The 25916-nt window shown below is 32.1% G+C and overlaps 3 protein-coding genes across 21 annotated transcripts in view; all 3 read right to left on the bottom strand.

Annotated features, from left to right (window-relative positions):
* LOC105766465 (protein DETOXIFICATION 18) overlaps positions 1 to 4199 on the bottom strand; it is a 34742-nt gene extending 30543 nt beyond the window's left edge. The window contains exons 1-6 of one of the 2 annotated variants that reach the window (XM_052630158.1): positions 3809 to 4199; positions 2201 to 2745; positions 1019 to 1105; positions 673 to 729; positions 370 to 608; positions 175 to 293 (exon numbers count right to left, since the gene is read on the bottom strand). In XM_052630158.1, coding sequence (XP_052486118.1) covers positions 175 to 293; positions 370 to 608; positions 673 to 729; positions 1019 to 1105; positions 2201 to 2745; positions 3809 to 4078 — 1317 coding nt within the window. In that variant the 5' untranslated portion in view covers positions 4079 to 4199. The remainder of the gene's footprint in view (positions 1 to 174; positions 294 to 369; positions 609 to 672; positions 730 to 1018; positions 1106 to 2200; positions 2746 to 3808) is intronic. The other variant, XM_052630160.1, reaches the window with a different exon arrangement.
* Positions 4200 to 8771: 4572 nt separating this feature from the next.
* LOC128040974 (disease resistance protein At4g27190-like) lies at positions 8772 to 25651 on the bottom strand. Of its 18 annotated transcripts, XR_008195742.1 has the most exons (6): positions 25530 to 25637; positions 25372 to 25407; positions 25088 to 25156; positions 21719 to 24679; positions 20653 to 21643; positions 18689 to 20143 (listed from the first exon to the last, which is right to left on the bottom strand). XR_008195742.1 is itself a non-coding variant. In XM_052630139.1 (3 exons), exon 3 carries the CDS (start codon positions 11836 to 11838, stop codon positions 8842 to 8844), a length of 2997 nt encoding a protein of 998 aa, XP_052486099.1. In that variant the 5' UTR covers positions 11839 to 11842; positions 12251 to 12319; positions 25253 to 25647; the 3' UTR covers positions 8772 to 8841. The 18 variants fall into 18 exon arrangements, 12 of the variants coding, with proteins under 12 accessions (XP_052486099.1, XP_052486108.1, XP_052486107.1 ...); XR_008195739.1 differs by having other exon boundaries at positions 20653 to 20747; positions 20838 to 21643; positions 25088 to 25651; XR_008195740.1 differs by having other exon boundaries at positions 25088 to 25159; positions 25253 to 25651.
* Positions 18855 to 19664, bottom strand: LOC128041119 (probable disease resistance protein At1g52660). Its single transcript, XM_052630461.1, has one exon. The coding sequence runs from the start codon at positions 19662 to 19664 to the stop codon at positions 18855 to 18857; it is 810 nt and encodes a 269-aa protein (XP_052486421.1).
* Positions 25652 to 25916: the final 265 nt, after the last annotated feature.

Raw genomic sequence — 25916 nt, 5'->3', positions numbered from 1 at the left:
TATAAAAAAAAGGTTAAATTCCATTAAAATGTGAATAATTAAGGAAAGATTGAGAACAAAATTATTTAACCAGACGACTTACGAAAAAAGAAATTATATTTTTAAATAATTTATATAATTAAATGGAATAAATTAATTAGAGGAGGCAAACTGATATTTGGCTGAGACACTCACCTTAGCATAAAGCTTAAACTTAAAAGCAAGAAGCCCTGCAACTGGCATTCCAATTAAATAAAAGGTCCCCAAGTTGGCCCACACAGCCAACACCTGCCATCCGCTTCCTCTGGCCACCCCTGCAACATTTTATTCATTTCATTTTAATCCTTCCATTTCTTCACTCAATTGTTTGTTTTTTGGTTTTGAAATTACCTGATAAGATGCCTTGAAAAGAATCGATGGTAATGGAGATTAAAAGGAAGGGTGTGATTGAAGCAAATTGGTTAATAATGGAAGCAGTGTTGGTGAAGAAAGCAGCCCATATGTTATGCCCAAATGCTAATGCAACAACCACTGTTAAAGCGAGAAGGATTGAAAGCTTGAGTGACACAGCCATGGCGGTCTTTGCCTTCCTTGGATTCTCAGCCCCCAATTCATTCGAAACCCTCGTGCTGTTTCAATTAAATTAGCTTAAAAGCTGTAAATTAATTAAGATAATAATAAAATTGAACTCACCTTGCTGCAGCCCTAAGTCCGTAAGTAATCATGTATGCAATTGATTCTGTATTCACACTAAAACAAAATATTTTACTCAAATCCCATTAATCTTGAAATCTTTAAATGGATCCAGTGAAAAGTATAAAAGTGGAAGCAGAGGCAAATCCAGAGGCTCGTAAGGCCTGACTCCTTAAAATAAAAAGTTTTAAATTAATAAAAATAAAATTACACTTTAACCCCTTAAAATTAAAAAAAATTAATTTAATTATTTAAAAATTATAAAGATATAGACTATTACAAATTAAAATTTCATTTCGTCCCCCTCAAAAAGATTTTTTGTATTCACCCTAAAAGTCGAGCATACCACATGGCAATCAAGGAAGTAGTTACTTCTGAATTAGGCATCAATCCTGCTAATAGTACCAGAAGCTCGAACGCCCAATATTCCAAACTGCTCAAAACAATTTTAAAAAATTATCTAAATTTTAATTTAGTTGACATCATTATTTTTAATAGTTAAATTCAAATCTGAAATGAAAATGATTCTGATTTAGACTAATTTGAATTCAAAATAACTTAATTCTAATTTTTCCGACTTAAAATTTGACCACAAAATCAAAATAACTCAAATTAGGAAAGAGTATTATTCAGTTATGACTGATTTAATCGACTTAGTTGACGATTTGATTCATTTTAATTAATTCAGTTTTGTCGATTTGGACAGTAGAGTACTGATGACTAAAATTTATAATCGAATCGATCAACTTAATTGACTTATATTTATTTATTTATTATTTTTAAATTATTTTAAATATATTTGTAATATGTGATATAATTTAAATTACCCAAACTTAAAATCCAATTATCTAACCTAACCCAACCCGAAAACCAACTCAAACCCAATTAATGACATCTTAGTAATGAAATCGGTTAACAATATCTTAGTCGATCGGTTCGGCTATTTTATATTAAGACCGATTAAGTCAGTTAAATTAGAAAAAAAAAATCTAACTGATTAAAATAATCAAATGATTACTTTTGTCTCAAACTCAAAAAGGATATGTACCAAAATTATACATGAATTATGGTTTAATGTGCAATTGTATACATGAAATTTTGATTTGATGCAATTCTTGTAACTTATTAACACCATTATTAATATAACATCATTTTATGTTTATATATCGCATGCATGAATAATTATATTTATCCAATATAAAAATAAATAAATAAGTTTATTTCTTTAAATGTGTATGATTAAATCAAAATTAAAGTTTCAAATATATATTTGAAACACAATTAAAGTTTCACGCATATAATTGTACTAAATTAAAGTTCATGTATACAATTGCACGTTAAATCAAAATTCATATATAATTTTGAGATTTAACCCAACTTAAAATAATTAGACTTAAGTCTTTAGGCCAAAAATAATAAATTTAGAAGTTTAGTCCTTTAAAAAATGAAAAATTATAAAATAATACAATGACAAATTTTGTTTGACTCTTCAAAATTTTATAATTTAATTTGGAAAAAATGAACTCACCAAACCATTGCGGCAGAAGGGATGGCGAGTTTCAGGTTCGCGAAGACCAAACGAAATGATTCCGACGACAATCCCGGCCATGTTTCCTCAAATCTCTGGGCCAAAACCACATAAGACGATAAGAAAACAAGTGAAATCCACAGCGAAATCGAAGCTGCCAATGGAGCTCCTTTGAAACCCAGATCCGTCCAATTAACCAATGCGTAAACGATGCCCAAATGAAGTGCCAATGGCAAAACCGAAAACCACACCAGAGGCATTAAAATACTTTGCGACTGAAGGAATCTCAGTATGTTTTGTACCAACCCGTAAGCAAATAAGCCTGGGATGAGATATTTGATGTAAAGCGCCGCCGTTTTCGAGATTTCGGCGTCTTGTTGAAGGAAGATCAATATGGGCTCGGTGAAGAACCATAAGATTGAAATTAGAATGGCGAAAGAACAGGAAATTATGCATGAGGATTGGAGGTAAATTCCCAATATTCTGTAAATTTTGGCACCAAATCCTTGACCACAAAGTGTTTCCAGTGCTCCACTTAATCCTGTCTAACAAACAAGTAAATCCACAAAAACAAAATGTTGAAGTTATGATAAAAGGGTTAATATACTATTTGGTACCTATATTTAATTTCAATGTTCCATTTGGCATATGAGGTACTTTTGTCTCAATTTAGTATCTAAGTTTGATTTCAATGTTTAATTTGGTACCTCGACTAAACAACATGTGGTCCAATAAATATTTGACAAATGTGTTTTAGTAAAAGAAAAACTCAAGTACTAAATTGAATATTGAAGTCAAACTTAAGTATTTGTATGGGACAAAGAAAAACTCAAGTATCAATTTGAAAAAACTTAGGCACCAAATTGAACATTGAAGCCAAACTCAGGCACCAAATTAAACATTCAAGCCAAATATAGAAACCAAATAGTACATTAACTTTATGATAAAATAATCAATAAGAGTATAGTGTAATGGTAATATAGATTGCACTCTTAGTGAGAGAATACAAGTTCAAATCTTGAAGACAACATTATTGGAAAAGATAATCACGAACTCCAAATATGGATTGTAAAATGAACATGAAAGATTAAAAAAAGGGTAAACTACTATAAATGTCACTCAACTATGATTTTTTTTATAATTAGATGACTAAAAAAAGTAAAAAACCATAGTTAAGTGGGTACGTAAGTTATCCTAAAGAATAATGAGAAAATAGTGAAAACTAACCATGAAAGCAAAGCCAGTGACGGTGGCCCAAGAATTAGCAAGCGTGGCACCAGCAAGGTGAAGCTCCCCAAGGTGACCGGCAAACATGACAGACACCAAAGTTATGGAATAATACACAACATTCGTCACAATCATTGGAAGTGAAAACAACACTTGTTTCTTCGCCTCTTCCAAACCCAAAACATGCTTCCACCACCTCCCATCTTCGTCGTTGTTATCATCGATCTCCGGTAAAAACGGAACCATTCCTGAAATATTCGTGTTTGACATATCGATTTTCAGAAAAAAGAGAGAGAAAGGAACGGCTGCTATATCTTCTTCAGTTTCAGTTTTTCTGGGAGCTTTCTGAAGAAGAGGAAAAGCAAAATAGTGAAAACTAACCATGAAAGCAAAGCCAGTGACGGTGGCCCAAGAATTAGCAAGCGTGGCACCAGCAAGCTGAAGCTCCCCAAGGTGATCGGCAAACATGACAGACACCAAAGTTATGGAATAATACACAACATTCGTCACAATCATTGGAAGTGAAAACAACACTTGTTTCTTCGCCTCTTCCAAATCCAAAACATGCTTCCACCACCTCCCATCTTCGTCGTTGTTATCATCGATCTCCGGTAAAAACGGAACCATTCCTGAAATATTCGTGTTTGACATATCGATTTTCAGAAAAAAAAAGAAAGGAACGGCTGCTATATCTTCTTCAGTTTCAGTTTTTCTGGGATCTGAAGAAGAGGAAAAGCAAAATAGAATGACCTTATCAACTTAGTATAGCCTCTATTCTTAATTATTCTGTCTAATTTTGTATCGAAGACTTGAAAAAGTCTTTGAAAAAGGGAATTTAGGAGTTAAATTTGGTTTTGTCTTCTCTATTTAAAAAATTGGTAAATTAACCCTTATACGTTAAATAAGTGAGTAAAACAGTCCTTCCATTTTGGTATTTATATATAAGGTATAATAACAAATTTAGTTCTAAATTTTACAAATTTATTCAATTTGACCTATTCTTTTTTTTTAAAGTAAATTAAAAAATTTAAATTAATGAAGCTAAAGGGTCAAAAGGTCTTTGTAACAAATTTTTAAAAAAAATCAATTAAGCTAAAATTTTAAGATTTTTAAAATTATAAAAAATTTTATTAAAAATAACAATACCAACTCAATAAAAGAGTAGGTTCAAATTTTTTAAAATATCTTCTAACCATTATATTTTAATGGGTAGGTGTTGCTTTTTTAATAAAAATATATATTTTAAATGTTCTTAAATTTTATTTATAATTTTAAGATTTTAATAACTTTTAAAATTTAAATGGGTTTAATTGGGTTTTTTTTAAATTTTACTAAGGCCTTTTGACCCTTTAGCCTTATTAGTTTCAAAATTTTCTAATTTACTTCCAATAAAAAAGTAAGGGTCAAATTGAATAAATATGTAAAGGTTGAGGGCTAAATTTATTATTATATCTTATATATAAACAACAAAATGGAAGGACAATTTTGCTCAGTGATCTAATTTATATGAGCTAGTTTTTAGTAAAAATTAAAATGCAATCCGATATATAAGATAAAAAGTTTTGTCGTACTTTTACCATTTTTTATTATTAGTATAATAATTATTGTTATAAACAGATTTAGGGTGTCTTTGGGGATGTGATTACCTCCGATAAGGTTAAAAATAGTGGTAGCGATAAAATTAATTACTATAACTGTGAAATAAAAATTTTCATTACACCACAATCACCGTCCATCCAAAATCACCCTTAGTGTTATCAAATTTACACCAAATTTTAAGCCAAGAAGCAGACAAAATTATTTTTCATAAGAAAAAAGACATTTATGGAATTGCCAAAATAATAATAAAACATTATCGGTAAATTGCACTTTTCTTTTGTACCAAAAATTAGAAAAGAAAAAAAAGGAAAAGTAATTGAAATTTATAAGCATTATATATCACTTGTGTCTTTATTTGATTGTTTCATTAATTTATCTTAACGGTTGACCACAGATTCTATTAATGGAGGGCTTAATTAATTTTATTTAACGACAAGAGCCCAATTGGATATAAATTTAGTATAAAAGCATAATTAATTTTTCGCATTTTCTTAAAGGCTTTTTGTTACATATGAGCCTTTATTATCATTATATTTTTGTTGAATATAAGTTTTTAATAATTTTTATTCTTTAGTGAGTAATTTTTTTCCTAACATCAATATAATTTATTTCAAATATTTATATGTATATTCAAAGTGGTTTAGAATTTATGTAAATTAAATTAACATGAAATGTTAAAAGTAAAGATAAAAATGGTAAAATAAAAATTATAAATCAAATTTAACACTTCAGTTTTCAATTTTTGTAAATACTCAATTTTGACTACTAATATTTTATCTATTTCTTGAAATCAAAGAATATTATATTTCAATAAATTATTCTACCAAGCATATCTCTTCAAGTAACAACTCTTGTTTAGAATAATTATTCAGAACAACTGTTGTTCAAGAATAACTTTGTCCAGAATAACTATTTCAAAACATGGTTTTAGTTAGAACAGTTGTCATCCAATATAATTGTTATTTGAGAAAAACTCTTGTTTAGAATAATAGCGTTTCAGGAATGACTATGTTTAGAACAACCATTGTTCGGAACAACTTGTATTTGGAAAAATTATTTTTTTTCCCAAAAGAGTCGTTATTCAAAATAAGTTTTACCAAGAAAAACATCACCACAAAACAACTCTTAATTATTTAGAACAACCTTTATATTGAGAACAACTCAAGTTTGGAACAAGTCAAAATAATCATTTAGGAACAGCTCTCATTCAAGAACAACCATCATCTTGCATTTTAAGAGATCTTCCACGAAAAATGTTTCACATGGTACTTCACCAAAGTGGAAGAAATGGAAGTAACCCCAAAATATGGTAGAGTTCTTGGGTTATCTTCACTTTTGAAATGTTTTGGAGAGCTTGGCTTGGTGAATCAGATATGAAGGTAGTTAAAAGGCTTCCTCTTAACCTTTCCTTTTAATGCTAACTGTTTTTGTCTCCTTTTAGAAACATAGTGAATTCTTCTTCATTATTCACCATCACCAGTAAAACCTTTCACTATCACTTCTTAATTAATATGCAATTGTATCTTAAAAATATCTATTAATACTCTCATTAATTACTAGCTTTGTAACTCGATCCTATTTTTGAAAAACTATACATAGGAGCCTTTTGCCACAGGTAAGGAGATTTTTGGCACTTTTGAAATTTTCAACATTTTGAACTCTCAAAGAATTCTTTCTGAAATTCTCTCAACTTACTTCTTGGTTAAGCTTGACAGTCAACCATATTTCCCTTTCTCTCATCACTTAACGCTATGCTTAGTATTACTGGCTCTGCTGTAGTCTTTCTCTCCACTTTCTTCCGCTACATCCTGTTCACTTTGTTTGCAATGCTTCCTCTCTCTGTCAAAGAACTCTCTACACTTCTTCTATGGCAGTAACGACAAATGTTGAAACCTCTGGTTTTAGTGTTATTTTCTCTATTGCTAATTGGTAATTTTTTTTGACAATTTTAATATTTAAAAAAAATTATAGTAAAATTGTTAATTTTGGTACAACGTATTGCTAAGATGAATTTGATTGTGTAAATATTATTGGATTGTTAAAGCTAGCTTAATTTCTTGGAAAATTGAATTCACAAGATGAACTTGATTACCAATGATTAAGAAGGACCCCATGCCAAATAACAAGGCTAGAACCAAGATAAGAGAAACAGTGATGAGGATGTCAAGTTGATGTGAGAGTGGGGTTGAGTTGTTTTAAAAGAGTCAAAACTATCCTTATTTTTCTTTATTACTTTTCCCAATAAATAAACAAGAAGGAAAAAGAGAGAACCTACAAGCTTTAGTCTTATGTAGCAAATAAACCATAATAAAGTGTTTTGGACTAATTACAGTTTTAGTCAAAAGTAAAAAAAAAAAAAAAGTCATGTCAACAACTTGTTAGTGGATTAATGAAAATTTTAACTTTAGTGACCAATTTGAGCAATCATCTTAATTAGAGTTACTAAATTAAGAATGACCAAAATAAGAGCGATGCAATTTTAAAGTGACGTGCGATATAGTTTACTCTTACTATTATTTGAGTGTTAAAGAATTTCATATATTTAAAATGAGGGAAACAAAAACAAAATTAATGGTCAAACTACTCATGCATCTAACCTTTTAAGTGAGGGAAGTAAATCATTTTAAGATATTTACTTGGAGCTTACAAATTTGAAAACTATGTGTTGTTTCAAAAGGAAAAACAACAAAATTAGTGGTCAAAAATTCATGCATCTAACCTTATTTCTTGAGGGAAATAAAAGTGAATAAAGTAAGATATTTTAAGAGATTTACTTCAAGCTTACTAATTTATAACATAATTTTGTACTTTAATTTTATAATATCATTAGATATTTCATTGAATTTATCGACATATACGTATCTAAATACACAACTTATTATTTCTTTCTCGAAATTATATATCAAATTTTAGTTTTGATTCTTATATTCACTTAAATTTAAATTTTAATATTTTAATTTTAATTTTTAACATAATGTTAATGTCATCATCAATTTAAATACTTCATTTTGACTAAATTATTGATTTTTCTTTTGAAATTATATAACAACAGTTAGTTTTCAATTTTTAGTCCTTATAATATGCCAAAATTAGAAATTTAATCTCTATGTCTTAATTTTGACATAATTTGGTACTTCAATTTTTAATGTCATTAATTAGTCTAAACATCATATTCTAATTAAACTGTTGATGTAAATTTTAAAATTGACAACATTGTTAAAATTCTCTGTTAAATTCAAGTTATTAGATTGTCATCATTTTTGGTTACATGGCTACCAAATAAGATTTTTTAAAATTTCAACATGTCACACCAACAAATTTAACAAAAGAATTTTAATGTTGTTAATAACTAAACCTAAAATTTTTAATCCAAAATATAGAGATTAAATTTAAAATATAAGAAGAATATAAATATTTAAAACATATTTTGATATTTAAATTTTTAGAAATTCAAAAAAAAATAATATTTAAAACATATCAAAATAAGTTTATCGCTTAAATGTTTTAATTATAAATATGAATATATAGAAGGTTATTTTGGAAATTACACATATATATATATTAGAGAAGAAAAAGAGAATAGGAGGAGTAAGAGAGGGAAAATGTTTAAAAAGTGGAGGCAGTTTGATTTCTTATTTACCTTTGCCTCTTAACCTCTTCCTTCCATCATTCCTTTTCTCCTCTCTTTCGCACTATCCTCCCCCCTACTTCTTTCCCACCAACCCTTTTATCTTTCTCTTCATCATCATCACAAATATACTTCAAATTTTATTAATATGGAGAAATTAGATTTATCAAACTAAAAAAATAAAAAACTAAACCATAAATAGTTCATACATCTCATCCTTCCAAAGGGGTTGAAGAACATTTTTAAAGTTTGGATGGTTATCCCACTCCAACGATTCCCACCATTCTTTAAATGACCTGATGGTAAGAGAAGGTGGAGCATATGCAAATGGCTGCCCATTGCCAACAAGGGGAACCAATGGAGGAATTCTCTTCAGTTTATAACAGTCTAGAACTTGGATAAGTTGGAGAGAATCGCAAACCATCACTCCACTTTTGCTGCAAATGCTCTTCAAATTTGGTAACATACTTAGTCTGAATTCTCTCAATTTGGGAAGATGGAATTTGATTAATGCATCACTCCCTTTTTCTTCAACTTCTGATGTTGCAGCTCCCAACATTTCTACTACCTCATCACAGAGTGACACTGATATTTTTTCCAGGTTTTGGAGGTTTGGAAGCAACCAATGTGGAAGCAACGTCTTCATACTTGAGCAGTTCACTATCTCAATTTCCTTGAGATGGGAAAAGGTGGCAGACGGAGCCAATGCTGATGTTGTTGCTGAACCAATTCCTTCATCTTTCATAACAAGGGCACTCAACTTTGGCAAATGTTTAAGATCCAACATCTCGAGGCTTTGAAATGGATGAGCGGAAGAAGAGGCAAAAGAGGACAGGGAAACAACACACTCTATCCCTTCACACCCCAAAATCCTACAAACCCTCAAGTCAATCTCATTTTTGAAGGAAGATTTGTCATCGACTAAGCTTCTCAAATAGTCGTACTCAATAATACGCAACTCTTGAATTTCAATTGGGTGCATAATTAACTCACCTTCCGAATTGTCGACTCCTCCAATTACTACTGTTTTATCTCTTTCAGGAGTCCTCCACACAGGAATTAAATATGAGCCCACCCGTAAATGGTACTTGATGAGACTTTTCTTACTTTGTTGCATTGAGGAGATGAACTTATTCAATTCACCGATGTCTTCGAAACGTCCGGTAAAGCACTCCAACTTCTTCAATGGTTCCATCTCCTCTGCTTTTAGACTTGTTTTTTCATTGTCCACTTCAAAACTCAAGTGCTGAAGGTGAACAAGTTTTGGTAAAAGTCCAGCGGGTATCTCTTTCAGAGTGCGCACTCTAAGATCAAGATATCTTAGCTTTATCAGCATATCCATTCCTTCAGGGACTTCCTCAATTTTAGTCACAGAAAGATCCAACTTCTTCAATTCTTGAAGCATCGAAAGACATGGCAGATCTCTTAATTCTACACAGCAACGAAGCAACAATGTTGTGAGGTTCTTTAGTTCAGAGATGGAATTTGGTAAACTTTTGATCTTCGTAGAGGACAAATTCAGAACACTAAGACAAGGCATGTTTGTGAAGAAAGAATATGGGATCTTCTTTATAGGGTTCTCCTGCAATAACAAGGTTGTGAGCAGTTGACATTTTATGGGCAGCACATCTACGGGAAATTCCGTTATGGAGTTATGCATAAGCGACACTTTCTCAATATCTGGACTCCATTTCCCCCTTTTCGGTAATTCTTTTAATTGCAAGCCTGCTTGTACTATATATCGAGGATTCATACTTGTGATCGACAGTGCCATGTCTCTCACTGCATCATGCATCTTTATGCGAGGTTGACCAAATACATTGGTAATATTTTCCAACAAGCAGTTATCTCCTAACTTCTTCAAAATAACATAGCCCTTGTCTTTCATTTCCTGTCTTGTACCCATATCATCTATGAATCCCTCGTCAATCCAGCACTCAATTAGTTCATCCTTTTCAATTTCAAAATCTTCGGGATATAATGCGCAATGTAAGAAACAATATTTCACTTTCTCGTCCTTTAAGTGATCGAAACTAAATTTCAAGCGCTCGATTACCTCAGCTTCCACTCCTTCAACTTTCCCTATTCTCTCTTTTAATTCCCCGAGTGCATTTTTCCAAATAAGAGGGTTATCTTCTCCTTTCATGGTACCAGCTACCACGACAATTGTAAGAGGTAGACCCGCACATTCCTTGACAACAAGCTTCAAAGTAGGCATTATATTTGGACTTTGAACTATGTTAGGTCCAACTTTATTCAAGAATAGTATCAATGCCTCATCTTCTGAAAGGGGCTTCACTTTTATCACCTTACAACCCATATACTTACAGACATGCTCCGAACGGGTTGTCAATACCAACTTGCAGCCAGTGCTGCAACTCGGCTCGGGGATCCCAACTTCCTCTAGAGAGACTTTATCCCATACATCATCTAGGATTAGAACATGCTTTCCTGCCTTCTTCAGCATTTCTGACAAGATTGCTGCTCGTCTGAGCTTGTCCTCTTCTTTGTCTAAATATTCCTTCGCCTTCAACGCACTTGCAATATTATCTTGCACCTGCATTACACTGAACTCCTTTGATATGGTAACCCAGATTACCCTTTCGAATCTTTGTTGTTTCAAAAGATAATTGTGGATGTGCTTCATGATAGTGGTTTTACCCACACCGGCCATCCCCCAAACCCCAATCTTGCTCACCTCCTCCTGCATCAAACATGCCCAAATCTCATTTCTGACAGCTTCCTCTCCAACTAGTTCTGATGTTGGCAGCGGCAACCCAGCACTTGGACCATCCATGGCAAGACCTTCAGAGGCATTAGGAGCGCTATTAAGAAATTCCTTCATTTCTCGAATCTTTTCATCAACCAGCTTCCCGTTGCAAGTACGACAGAGATATCTCCCGTTACTGACTTTGTTTTCAACAACTTGTGCTTCCCTAATCATCTCTTTCACAGCTTTCAACCAATTTTCAACTCCCTTCTTCGGTATCTTCCCCAGAGGACGAAGAAGCTCTGCTTTCAATTGGAGCTCTATATCTTCCATTTTGCAATTCAATTCATCTCTGATCCTCTTGAAGTTTCTCACATAATCGTTCAGCTTTCTGTGATATTGCAAATATTTACAAACAGGAGTTCCGAGACAATATGCAATACCGACAACAGGCTCTACGTACTCTATTGCCATGTCCCTGCAATGCAATCATATATAACAGTAGCAGAGAATGAAAATCTGTGAATGAATTGGATATTTTATGAAGTATTGATATGTCAGTGTAAGCATGAATGCAAGTTGCAAGCAATGGCGTTTATTAGATGGAGCTATGGATGGGTGGCAGACAGAAACATGATGAAATTCTGGTCACCAGAATTAAGCTCTCGATGTATATAAAATGCTAGATTCAAGTGTGCAACAGTTCATTACAGAATATTAAGAGTTAAAATGCTAACAGTATGAGATTTCAACATTATATTGCTTCTAGGTAGCTCTTTCTGTATTAATTTCAATCTAGAGTAGATTATGTCTGCTGATCATCTTATCTTAAAGTCTAAAACTGTTGATAATCAGTAGAGGAAATCATAGCTTCAGATCTTATTACCTGGCTGAAAAGTGTTGAGAGAATAGAACTGAAAATGAAGCAGTGAAGTTGACTGTCTTACAAAGCTAGCTGCTAAGAGTAGCAGATAATCAGCAACAATCATTGCAAAGTCATGAATGAAGCAAAGAAAAGCATGTGATGAATAATTGCTTCAGATCTTATTACCTGATTAAGGAAATGAAAGAAAATTAGCTTGACAGGATGATTGAAATTTTGTGATAGACCTTGGACATCAAACAAAATCATTGAAGGTGGCAATGAATAATTGCTTCAGATCTTATTACCTGACTTAGTGGCTGAAAAGTGCTGAGAGATTAGAACTGAAAAGGAAGCAGTGAAGTTGAGTTCCTTGACAATCTTACAAAGCTAGCTGCTATAACAGTAGCAGATAATCAAAAGCAAAGAAAAGCATGTGATGAATTAAGCAAATGAATGAAAATTACGTTGACTGGATGCTTCAAAATTTGTGACATCGAAACAAATTAAAAGCAGTGAAGAAGAAAGAATGTTGTGGATAAGAAATAAGAAGAAAGTGAAGATAAAAACAGGGAAATTATGAAGTCAGTGGTAGGCGACACCACATTAATCAAAATGAAAAATTTACATATCAAGTCAATGAAAAATTTACATGTCAAGTCTTTGAATATTTTTGGTTATCACACTTTAGTCTGGTGTTGCCAATATGCCAGGCGACACCAGAGAACATCATAGCAAATGTCTTACTTTTTAAATTAATTTACTTTCCATATCATTTTTTGTAATTAATTATTTTTTTGTATGATTTGGATAAAAAATTCCTATGTTGAATAATATACATTTTTCTATTTTATAAATAATTTTTAGTTTTTTTTTAATACAAAATCAGGGTAAATTTCTTATTTTACCAAAAAAATTAAACTATTAACTATTAGTTACTAAACTATAAGTATTTTGGTTGTTTTTTTTCTTAAATTGGTAAGGAATAAAATATTTGATGGAGATACTTACGTGGGTTGAAACATATGAAAAGACTTGAATGTCCCCATGAATTCTGTTTTAAATTATTTTTAATTTTTAGTATTTGTTTTAAATTATTTTAAATCTATTGCTACAACTACCCACATTTTAACACTAGTTTTAATTTTTATAATTATTTTTAAAGAAATTTAACTGTTTCTATAATTAAGAATAAAATTATAGTAAAAATTAAATATTTTAGTTATAAATTATAAATTTATTTAACAACATTTTAAATAATATTTTTAAAAATACATTATTAAAATCTGTTAAAGATTTTTAAATTTGTTTAAAATTTGGCACGTTGTTCGTGGATCAATCTTTGCATTTGCATGTAATGAGCAAGGAAGCTATGAACAAGTAATGAGCAAACTATTTTTTGCATATGCATTTGCCATAGAATAGTGGTGAATAGGAATGGTAAAATGATTAATCCAATCGAATTACTCAAAATATAAAAAATTTTAACCATTACTTGAATCGAATTTTTTTCAAATACATTAATCGAATTATCGAAATTTATATTGGTACGAGCAACTCAGCCCAATTCAAATGCCATAATAGATATGAGCTTAGTTTCTCTCAAGGCCCAATTACGATATCCAAATCTAAACAGATAAAGTCAAATTTTTTAAATTTAAAAATTCAGATATAGTTATTACCGCATATTAAACTTTTTCTATTAAATTCTTTTGTGTAGAATTTTATTTTATTTTTAAATGTTCGCTTTATAACCATATAACAAAAAAAAACTATAGTTGAAAATATTTATTATGATTTTTCTTAAAAACACTCATTTGAAATTGTCACAATAAAATAATATTTTTCTGTTGGAATAGTGTTTTTGAGAAAATTGACGTCAACACTTTGATTGAAATAGTTAACAGTATATCTATTCAAACTAACTCAAGACATTATAAAAGTATATAGACAAAATTATGTAAAAAATTAAAACATAAAGATTAAATCTCAATTTTAGCATAGTCTAGAGGTCAAAATTGAAATTTGATCATTGTCTTATAATGTAAAAAAATGATGTAAACCTAAAAGAAATGGAAAGCCACGTGACAATTACTAAAACTTTTAGGGTATTCAAATTGTATATAACAACGTAATGTTTTAACCAAAGAGTTAACAGTATTAACTATTTAGACTAATTAAGAACATTATTAAAGTATTGAGGTCGATTATGTTAAAATTAAAATATATAGATTTAATTTCAAAATTAAATATATTAGGGGACCAAATATGATATTGAACTATTTTTGTATATAAAAAGGCAATGAGCTAGCGACGTGGCAGCAACCTTCTATATATATAGGTATATAGATAATATAAAAATTTATAGAACAATTATAATATATGATAATCATATAATATTCAAAAAATTATAAGTACAAAATATTGTTTTTTAAATTTTTATATGTTTTTTATTATTTTTAAGGTTGTTGACGTCAGATCAGACTGACCAGTCGGACTAATTAGATCAAGAATTGATCAATGCATTGGTCAACAGTAAGGTAAAAATCAGTTGAATTATGAATTGGACTACAAACTAGTTGAACCAAGTTGTACATATTTTAATTTAAATCAGGGAATCAGTAGGTTGAACGGTTCAATCATCGATCTAATTCTAAAATCATGGACTTTTTATTTTTGAAAATTGAAGGTTCTCCTTGAATAAGGGCTTTTGTTTAATTTCCTTTTGTTTTCTGTGCATTGCAATTGGCCTTCCTTCATCTCCATGCCCTCATAATCAAGCATGACAAAAACACATTCCTCGTTGGAAAATAATCTTTCTTTTACCTTAAATGGAGGGTTCCAACAGCAGAGATTGCAGTGTAAAGAAAGGGCAAGAAGTGGTCCGGTCATCCCTTTTTCTCACAACAATTTACACTCAATAGCAATCTTTGGAACAAATGTCATGTCTTATAGGTTCCTACATAATGGGACAAGATTCTGGGGTCTGATGTACGATGAGTGTGGAATTTCAAGGTCACAAAAATGGAGGCCCAATATCATTTTCAGAAATTCAAAAAATTAATATTTGATTCGATATCATATCAAAATAAGTTTATAACTTAAATATTTTAATTATAAGGGTAAACTACTAAAATAGTCACTTTTGTTTGCCTTAGGTTACATTTTAGTCACTTATGTTTGAAATGTTACGTTTTAGTCACTTACGTTATCGTGTTGTAACATTTTAGTCACTGAGTCATTAATTGTCGACAATGGTGTAATGTTAAGTTGATGTGGCACATTAAATCATCATCTCAAACGAAATTTTAAGTTAAATTCTACAATTGGCCCTATATATTTTCATTTTCAACAAATTAAAAATTTTCTTTTATGTTCTTCGAACTTTTTTTTTTCCATTCTCTTATGCTTCTCCCTCTATTTTCCTCCCTTCTTCATTTCTTTTAACATAGTTTTTCTATGCTTTCCATTTGTAACTAGTCCACAAGCTCGCCTCACTCAAAAAAATTAAATTGTTCAAAAAAATAAACCATAGAAAAACTACGTTGAAAGAAATGGAGAAGGGAGGAAAACAAAGGGAGAAGCATAAGAGAATGGAAAAGAAAAAAGTTAAAAAAACATAAAAGAAAAAACTAAATTGCTCTAAACGAAAAAAAATATGGGGACCGATTGTATAAATTAACCTAGAATTTTTGTTTCAAATGATGATTTAACTTGTCACATTAGTTTACTGTTACACCGTTAACAGAAACTAACGACTCAGTGACTAAAATGTTACAACGTGATAACATAAGTGACTAAAATGTAACCTGAGCCAAACAAAAGTGACTATTTTAGTAGTTTACCCTAATTATAAATATGAATATATAGAAGGTTATTTTGGGAACTACATATATATTTTAAAAGAAATGAAGTCTTTTTTTAGAGAAAAATAAGAGAATAGAAGGAATGGTAAGAGAGGGACAATGTTTACAAAGTGGAGGCACTTTGATTTCTTATTTAGGTAGCGTATAAAATTATAATTATAAAAATTGTAGAAAAATTTATTATATATATTTATATATATTTATATATGAGCCAAAGAAAATTACTATTAATAGTGTTAACTGTTAATAGGTAAGAAAACTTTGTAGTTTTGGTGTTGAAGGGGGATAAAAACAAAATAATAAACAATGAGAGTTTACAAAATAATTAACCGTATTTAAGATTTTGTGCCACCACAGTGTCACACAACACCTTTAGAGCTTATTTTCAACAGCCAATTAAAATGAGAAATTTACATATCATATCTTTGAATATTTTGGTCATCACATTTTAATCTGGTGTTGCCAATATATTAGACAACACCAACAAAACATCGTATTACATAAACTCAAATCATACATTCAAATCATATCCACTTACATAAACTCACATGCTATTTACTTTACAATCATATCCGATGTCCTCAAATTGAAGACTTTACTAAGTACCTGCAAATCCTAACATGAAAGTTGTAAAACTTGACCAATAATTGTTAGGGTAAATTACTATTGTTAGACGCTCTAAATAAAGATTGTTCCTATTGTGGTTACTCTATTTCTTTTTCTTATTATCAATTTAATTTACGGTAGCGTATCAAATTATAATTATAAAAATTTTAGACAAATTTTATTATATATATCTATATATATGAGCTAAAGAAAATTACTATTAATAATGTTAACTGTTATGCCAGACATAATTTAAACTGGACTAATGGGTAAGAGAACTTTTTAGTTTTAGTGTTGAGGGGGAATAAAAACAAAATAATAAACAGTAAGGGTTTACAAAGAAATTAACCCTAGTTAAGATTTTGTGTGGCCACACCGCCACACAACACCCTTAGAGCTTATTTTCAACAGCCAATCAAAATGACAAATTTACATATCAAGTCTTTGAATATTTTTGGTTATCACATTTTAGTCTGGTGTTGCCAATATGCCAGGCGACAACAGCAGAATATCGTAGCAAATGTCTTATTTTTGTAATTAATTTATTTTCTATACTATTTTCGTAATTAATTATTTTTGTATGATTTGGATAAAAATCCCTATGTTGAATAATATACATTTTCTATTTTATAAATAATTTTGAGTTTTTTTATACAAAATCAGAGTAAATTTTTTATTTTACCAAAAAAACTACACTATTAACTATTAGTTAGTTACTAAACTATGAGTATTTTGGTTGTTTTTCTTTCTTAAATTGGTAAGGAATAAAATATTTGATGGAGATGCTTACGTGGGTTGAAACTTATGTAAAGACTTGAATGTCCCCATGAATTTTATTGAAATTATTTTTAATTTTTAGTATTTGTTTTAAAATATTTTAAATCTATTGCTAAACAACTACCAACATTTTAACACTAATTTTAATTTTTATAATTATTTTTGGAAGAAATTTAATTGTTTCTATAATTAGAAACAAAATTTATAGCGGAAGTCTTAAAACCGTTACAAATAGACATTCAATTCGTGTTTTAGAAAAATCTTTGTTTTCATAAAACCGTATTTTTTATCATGCAACGCAATGAATGAGTTAAAAACCACATCCAAAACCAAAATAAAAACCAATAGTCCGGAGAGTTCCAAAAATCACTTGATCAAGTGGAAATGGGCTCTAGATATCGGATCCAAGTTCCTTGCCAGAAAAATCCATCATCTCCCCTGTCGCCATGCAAGATCCAACGATAACCGTAGGTCCTTACATGACGGCTAGTGTTTTTCGCTCCAACTTCACCTACAGTTTCCCAATAGTATCCACTCGGAAGTTTGTCCGATTGTATTTCTATATTAATTTGTACGATAGTCAAAACACAACCAACACTCTTTGTACACCATTGTCATGAAACGTGGTTCTTATGGTGCAGCGAGGAGCAATAGAGATGGAAAGCAAGGGATGAGTAGTGACAAGGATATGTGGTTTTTATGTTGCAAATAAACAAAAACAAATGTTTTGGGCTAATTATAGAAAAGTCCCTAACTTTAGTCAAAAGTAAAAAAAAAAATGTTATGTCAGTGACTAATTCGAACAATTATAGAGTGACCAAAATAGAAATAATGTTAGTTTAAAATGAATTACGGTGTAGTTTATCTAATAAATTATAATTTAAAGGTAGTCATAATTTGATATTATTTTATGAAAATAATGGAATACTTTTTTAAGTTACATATTTTAAATTTGAAAAAAAAAAATTATTTCAACTTATATTCTTTTGAATGTTGAAACTTCTATTAGAATCATTAGTAAAACAATGCCAACTTTTGTTTACAAACATGCTTACAGACATATGCTTACAGACATACTCGGAACGGGTTGTCAACACCAACTTGCAGCCATTTCTGCCACTCGGCTCGGGGATCCCAACTTCCTCTAGAGAGACTGTTGGGGATGAGGAGGAGCAAAGGAAGAAAACAGAGAGCACAGAACAATGAAGCAAGATGCAAGAAATATTTTTACTTGCTCACAAATGTGTTGCAAGGGAATTTATGGCTGATAACTCATTCTGCTCATTTTCAACTAAAGTAGCTTAACGAAGTAACTAAACAACCTTGCTGTTACAGCAAACATACGTGCTGCAGCATGTTTACAAGCTGCATGCACTTAACTAAAAATATAACAGTAGCATGGTTGGCCAATTTTCAACAGAGACTTTATCCCACACATCATCTAGGATTAGCCCATGCTTTCCTGCTTTCTTCAGCATTTCTGACAAGATTGCTGCTCGTCTGAGCTTGTCTCCTTCTGTGGCTAAATATTCCTTCGACTGCAATGCACTTGCAATATCATCTTGTACCTTCATTACATTGAACTCCTTTGATATGGTAACCCAGATTACCCTTTCGAACCTTTGTTGTTTCAAAAGATCATTGTGGATGTGCTTCATGATAGTGGTTTTACCCACACCGCCCATCCCCCAAACCCCAATCTTGCTCACCTCCTCCTGCATCAAACATGCCCAAATCTCATTTCTGACAGCTTCCTCTCCAACTAGTTCTGATGTTGGCAGTGGCAACCCACCACTTGGACCATCCATGGCAAGACCTTCAGAGGCATTAGGAGCTTTATCAAGAAATTCCTTCATTTCCCAAGTCTTTTCGTCAACCAGCTTCCCGTTGCAAGCACGACAGAGATATCTCCCGTTACTGACTTTGTTTTCAACAACTTGTGCTTCACTAATCGTCTCTTTCACATCTGTCAACCAATTTTCAACTCCCTGCTTCGGTATCTCCCCCAGAGGGCAAAGAAGTTCTGTTTTCAATTGCAGCTCTATATCTTCCATTTTGCAATTCAATTCATCTTTGATCCTCTTGAAGTTTCTCACATAATCATTCAGCTTTCTGTGATATTTCAAGTATTTACAAACAGGAGGTCCAAAACATTTTGCAATGCCAAGAACAGGCTCTACGTACTCCATTGCTGTTAGAAAAAAAACAGCAGCAACTAAGCAAAATTCAAACAGCCAAGACTAAAGCTCATTAACAGCAAAACAAAACAAAAAGAACAAAATGAAAATCCAAAGAGAAGCAGCAAGTAACCGAATGAGAAAAAGTCACAGCTTTCATTTCCATTTCAAAATATAAAGGGGTTACAAAAATAATAATAATAATAAGTAAGTTACCTAAACTGTAACTGCTCGTACCAAATTTGGCAAGTTGCCAACTAAAATATTACAAAAGAAAAGCTGAAAAAATTCAGCTGTTACATCCATCAATTTCAAATCTAAAAGTACTAGCTTTAAATATCAAGCAACTTGCCAACTTGTTAACATCACAAAAATATAAAATTTAAACAAAAGAAAGTTGCTTCTGGTTCAATCTTCAAACAGACATGTAAGCATTACTGCTGCTGGAAGTTTGTTGCATTGCAGGCCAATACTCAACAATTGCTATGTCCCTGCAACGCAATCATATATAACAGTAGCAGATAATGAAAATCTGTGAATGTCAGTGTAAGCATGAAAAGGAAACATGAATGCAAGTTTCAAGCAATGGCATTTATTAGATGGAGCTATGGATGGGTGGCAGACAGAAACATGATGAAATTTGTATATCCAGAATTAACCTCTCAATGTATAGAAAATGCTAGATTCAAGTGTGCAACAGAATATTAAGAGGTAAAATGTTCAACAGTTTGAGATTTCAACATTATATTGCTTCTGGGTAGCTCTTTTGGTATTAATTTCTATCTAAAGTAGATTATGTCTGCTGATCATCCAGTCTTGAAATCTAAAACTGTTGATAATCAGTAGAGGAAATCATAGCTTCAGATCTTATTACAATTATTCATCTTTCTCGTTATGTAAAAGCAAAGGACATCATGTCATGAGTTGATAATAAGCAAACAAATTTTCAAATGAGCTGAATTGCATATTTGAGGATCAAAGAATGGGAAGCAGAAATTACCTGACCAACTGGCTGAAAAGTGTTGAGAGATTAGAACTGAAAATGAAGCAGTGAAGTTCACTCCCTTAACTATCTTACAAAGCAAGCTGCTATAACTGAAGCAGATAACAAAAAACAATCATTGCATAGTCATGAATTAAGCAATGAAAAGCATGTCATGGATTAAGCAAATGAAAGAAAATTACCTTGATTGGATGCTTGAAAATTAGTGATAGACCTTGGACATTAAAAGAAATTAAAAACAGTGAAGAAGAAAGAACGTTGTGGGTACAATAGTCAAAAAAAGGAGAAGAAGAAGAAGTGAAGATAAAAAAAAGGCAAAATTATTAGTAAGAAATCCCATCTTTTTTCTTTTAGCTCTTCTCTTTGGTGTCTGCCATTATTAGTTGGCATTTTGGGTACAGCTACGGTATTTGATACTGAATTTTCTCAACAGTTGTATCTATCAGTTGGTAATAAAACCTTTGATCTGCTCTCAAATTTGTAAGATGTGAATGAATATATTCAGTTTTTTATATATATAAATAAATCTATTCAAGTTAAAATAAATATATATAATTTCTTAGGTCAGCTATGTTTTTGACTAAGTTGTGGTTTATTGGTCGAGTGTTTACCTTATTTAGAAATAGATGGAGTTTCAATTATCATTGAACCAAAAAAAGTTACATTAGTCACTAAATTATAGAAAATTTTTGTTTTGATCAAAATTAAAATTTTAGTCCTCAATTTTATACTCTCAATCAGTTTGATCTTGATAATATTAAAAATTTTAGAACATTATAAAATTAGATAAGAATAAAAGAAGAAAAAGAGAATAGAAGGAATGGTAAGAGAGGGAAAATGTTTAAAAAATGGAGGCAGTTTGATTTCTTATTTATGCTCTTAACCTCTTCCTTCCATCATTCCTTTTCTCCTCTCTTTTGCACTATCCTTCCCCCTCCTTTCCCACCCCCACTTTTATCTTTCTCTTCAACATCATCACAAAATATACCTGAAATTTTATTAAAATGGAGAAATTAGATTTATAAAAATAAAAAAAATAAACTAAACTATAAATGGTTCATACCTTTTATCCTTCCAAAGGGGTTGAAGAACATTTTTATAGTTTGGATGGTCATCCCACTCCAACGATTCCCACCATTCTGTGCTTGACCTGATGGTAAGAGAAGGTGGAGCATATGCAAATGGCTGCCCATTGCCAACAAGGGGAACAAATGGAGGAATTCTCTTCAGTTTATCACATCTAGTAATACGGATAAGTTGGAGAGAATCACAAACCATCACTCCACTTTTGCTGCAAATGCTCTTCAAATTTGGTAAGTTACTTAGACTCAATTCTCTCAATTTGGGAAGATGGAATTTGATTAATGCATCACTCCCTTTTTCTTCAACTTCTGATGTTGCTGCTCCCAATATTTCTACTATCTCATCACATTCTGACACCCAAATTTCTTCCAGGTTTTGGAGGTTTGGAAGCAGCCAATGTGGAAGCAACGTCTTCATACTTGAGCATCTCCGTACATAAATTTGCTCAAGATGGGAAAAGGTGGTAGACGGAGCCAATGTTGATGTTGTTGCTGCACCAATTCCTGTATCTTTCATAATAAGGGCACTCAACTTTGGCAGATCTCGAAGATCTAACACCTCGAGGCTCTGAAATGGATGAGCGGAAGAAGAGGCAAAAGAGGACAAGGGAACAACACACTCTATCCCTTTACAAGCATAAATCCTCAAGTCCATCGCATTTTTGAAGGAAGAATTACCATCGACTAAGTTTCTCAAATAGTCGCACTTTACAATATTCAACCCTTGAATTTCAATTGGGTGCATAATTAACTCACCTTCCCAATTCTGGACTCCTTCAATTGTTACTGTTTTATCTCTTGCAGTAGGCATAAAATATAAGCCCACATGTAAATGGTACTTGATGAGATTTTTCTTACTTTGTTGCATTGAGGAGATGAACTTATTCAATTCATTCATGTCTTCGAAACGTCCGGTAAACCACTCCAACTTCTTCAATGGTTCCATCTCCTCTGCTTTTAGACTTATTTTTTCATTGTTCACAGCAAAACTCAAGTGCTGAAGGTGAACGAGTTTTGGTAAAAGTCCAACGGGTATCTCTTTCAGAGTGCGCACACTAAGATCAAGATATCTTAGCTTTATCAGCATATCCATTCCTTCAGGGACTTCCTCAATTTTAGTCCTATAAAGATCCAACTTCTTCAATTCTTGAAGCATCGAAAGACATGGTAGATCTCTTAATTCATTACAACCACAAAGCAACAATGTTGTGAGGTTCTTTAGTTCAGAGATGGAATTTGGTAAACTCTCGATCTTTGTAAAAGACAAATTGAGAACACTAAGACAAGGCATGTTGGTGAAGAAAGAAATTGAGATCTTCTTTATAGGGTTGTTCTGCAATAACAAGGTTGTGAGCAGTTGACATTTTGTGGGCAGCACATCTGCGGGAAATTCCGTTATGGAGTTATGCATAAGCGACACTTTCTCAATATCTGGACTCCATTGCCCCCTTTTCGGTAATTCTTTTAATTGCAAGCCTGCTTGTACTATATATCGAGGATCCATACTTGTGATCGACAGTGCCATGTCTCTCACTGCATCATGCATCTTTATGCGAGGTTGACCAAATATATGATTAGTAATATTTTCCAACAAGCAGTTATCTCCTAACTTCTTCAAAATAACATGGCCCTTGTCTTTCATTTCTTGTCTTGTACCCATATCATCTATGAATCCCTCGTCAATCCAGCACTCAATTAGTTCATCATTTTCAATTTCAAAATCTTCGGGATATAATGCGCAATGTAAGAAACAATATTTCACTTTCTCGTCCTTTAAGTGATCGAAGCTAAATTTCAAGCGCTCGATTACCTCAGCTTCCACTCCTTCAACTTTCCCTATTCTCTCTTTTAATTCCCCGAGTGCATTTTTCCAAATAAGAGGGTTATCTTCTCCTTTCAAGGTACCAGCTACCACGACAATTGTAAGAGGTAGACCCGCACATTCCTTGACAACAAGCTTCAAAGTGGGCATTATTGTTGGACTTTGAACTATGTTAGGTCCAACTTTATTCAAGAATAGTATCAATGCCTCTTCTTCTGAAAGTGGCGTCACTTTTATCACCTTACAACCCATATACTTACAGACATGCTCCGAACGGGTTGTCAACACCAACTTGCAGCCATTGCTGCCACTTGGCTCGGGGATCCCAACTTCCTCTAGAGAGACTTTATCCCACACATCATCTAGGATTAGAACATGCTTTCCTGCCTTCTTCAGCATTTCTGACAAGATTGCTGCTCGTCTGAGCTTGTCTCCTTCTCTGGGCCAATCTTCCTTCAAATTCAAAGCCTCCGCAATATCATCTTGTACCTTCATTACATTGAACTCCTTTGATATGGTAACCCAGATTACCCTTTCGAATCTTTGTTGTTTCAAAAGACCATTGTGGATGTGCTTCATGATAGTGGTTTTACCCACACCGCCCATCCCCCAAACCCCAATCTTTCTCACCTCCTCCTGCATCAAACATGCCCAAATCTCATTTCTGACAGGTTCTTCTCCAACTAGCTCTGATGTTGGCAGCGGCAACCCTGCACTTGGACCATCCATGGCAAGACCTTCAGAGGCATTAGGAGCGTTATTAAGAAATTCCTTCATTTCTCGAGTCTTTTCATCAACCAGCTTCCCGTTGCAAGTACGACAGAGATATCTCCCGTTACTGACTTTGTTTTCAACAACTTGTGCTTCCCTAATCATCTTTTTCACAGCTTTCAACCAATTTTCAACTCCCTTCTTCGGTATCTTCCCCAGAGGACGAAGAAGCTCTGCTTTCAATTGCAGCTCTATATCTTCCATTTTGCAATTCAATTCATCTCTGATCCTCTTGAAGTTTCTCACATAATCGTTCAGCTTTCTGTGATATTGCAAATATTTACAAACAGGAGTTCCGAGACAATATGCAATACCGACAACAGGCTCTACGTACTCCATTGCCATGTCCCTGCAATGCAATCATATATAACAGTAGCAGAGAATGAAAATCTGTGAATGAATTGGATATTTTATGAAGTATTGATATGTCAGTGTAAGCATGAATGCAAGTTTCAAGCAATGGCGTTTATTAGATGGAGCTATGGATGGGTGGCAGACAGAAACATGATGAAATTCTGGTCACCAGAATTAAGCTCTCGATGTATATGAAATGCTAGATTCAAGTGTGCAACAGTTCATTATAGAATATTAAGAGTTAAAATGCTAACAGTATGAGATTTCAACATTATATTGCTTCTAGGTAGCTCTTTCTGTATTAATTTCAATCTAGAGTAGATTATGTCTGCTGATCATCTTATCTTAAAGTCTAAAACAGTTGATAATCAGTAGAGGAAATCATAGCTTCAGATCTTATTACCTGGCTGAAAAGTGTTGAGAGAATAGAACTGAAAATGAAGCAGTGAAGTTGACTGTCTGACAGAGCTAGCTGCTAAGAGTAGCAGATAATCAGCAACAATCATTGCAAAGTCATGAATGAAGCAAAGAAAAGCATGTGATGAATAATTGCTTCAGATCTTATTACCTGATTAAGGAAATGAAAGAAAATTAGCTTGACAGGATGATTGAAATTTTGTGATAGACCTTGGACATCAAACAAAATCATTGAAGGTGGCAATGAATAATTGCTTCAGATCTTATTACCTGACTTAGTGGCTGAAAAGTGCTGAGAGATTAGAACTGAAAAGGAAGCAGTGAAGTTGAGTTCCTTGACAATCTTACAAAGCTAGCTGCTATTACAGTTGCAGATAATCAAAGCAAAGAAAAGCATGTGATGAATTAAGCAAATGAAAGAAAATTACGTTGACTGGATGCTTCAAAATTTGTGACATCGAAACAAATTAAAAGCAGTGAAGAAGAAAGAATGTTATGGATAAGAAATAAGAAGAAAGTGAAGATAAAAACAGGGAAATTATGAAGTCAGTGGTAGGAGACACCACATTAATCAAAATGAAAAATTTACATATCAAGTCAATGAAAAATTTATATATCAAGTCTTTGAATATTTTTGGTTATCACATTTTAGTCTGGTGTTGCCAATATGCCAGGCAACGCCAGCAGAACATCGTAGCAAATGTTTATTGTTGTAATTAATTTATTTTTCATATTATTTTTGTAATTAATTATTTTTTGTATAATTTGAATAAAATATCCTTATGTTAAATAATATATATGTTTCTATTTTATAA

The sequence above is a fragment of the Gossypium raimondii genome, chromosome 5, assembly GCF_025698545.1.
Source record: "Gossypium raimondii isolate GPD5lz chromosome 5, ASM2569854v1, whole genome shotgun sequence".
Taxonomy (NCBI): domain Eukaryota; kingdom Viridiplantae; phylum Streptophyta; class Magnoliopsida; order Malvales; family Malvaceae; genus Gossypium; species Gossypium raimondii.
The sequence above is the reverse complement of the archived record's forward strand: the minus strand, read 5'-3'. Positions and strand labels throughout refer to the sequence as shown.

Excerpts from the sequence above, each read along its gene's own strand:
- LOC128041119 (XM_052630461.1), bottom strand. The coding sequence starts at position 19,664 with ATGGAGTACGTAGAGCCTGTTCTTGGCATTGCAAAATGTTTTGGACCT.
- LOC128040974 (XM_052630138.1), bottom strand. The coding sequence starts at position 11,838 with ATGGCAATAGAGTACGTAGAGCCTGTTGTCGGTATTGCATATTGTCTC.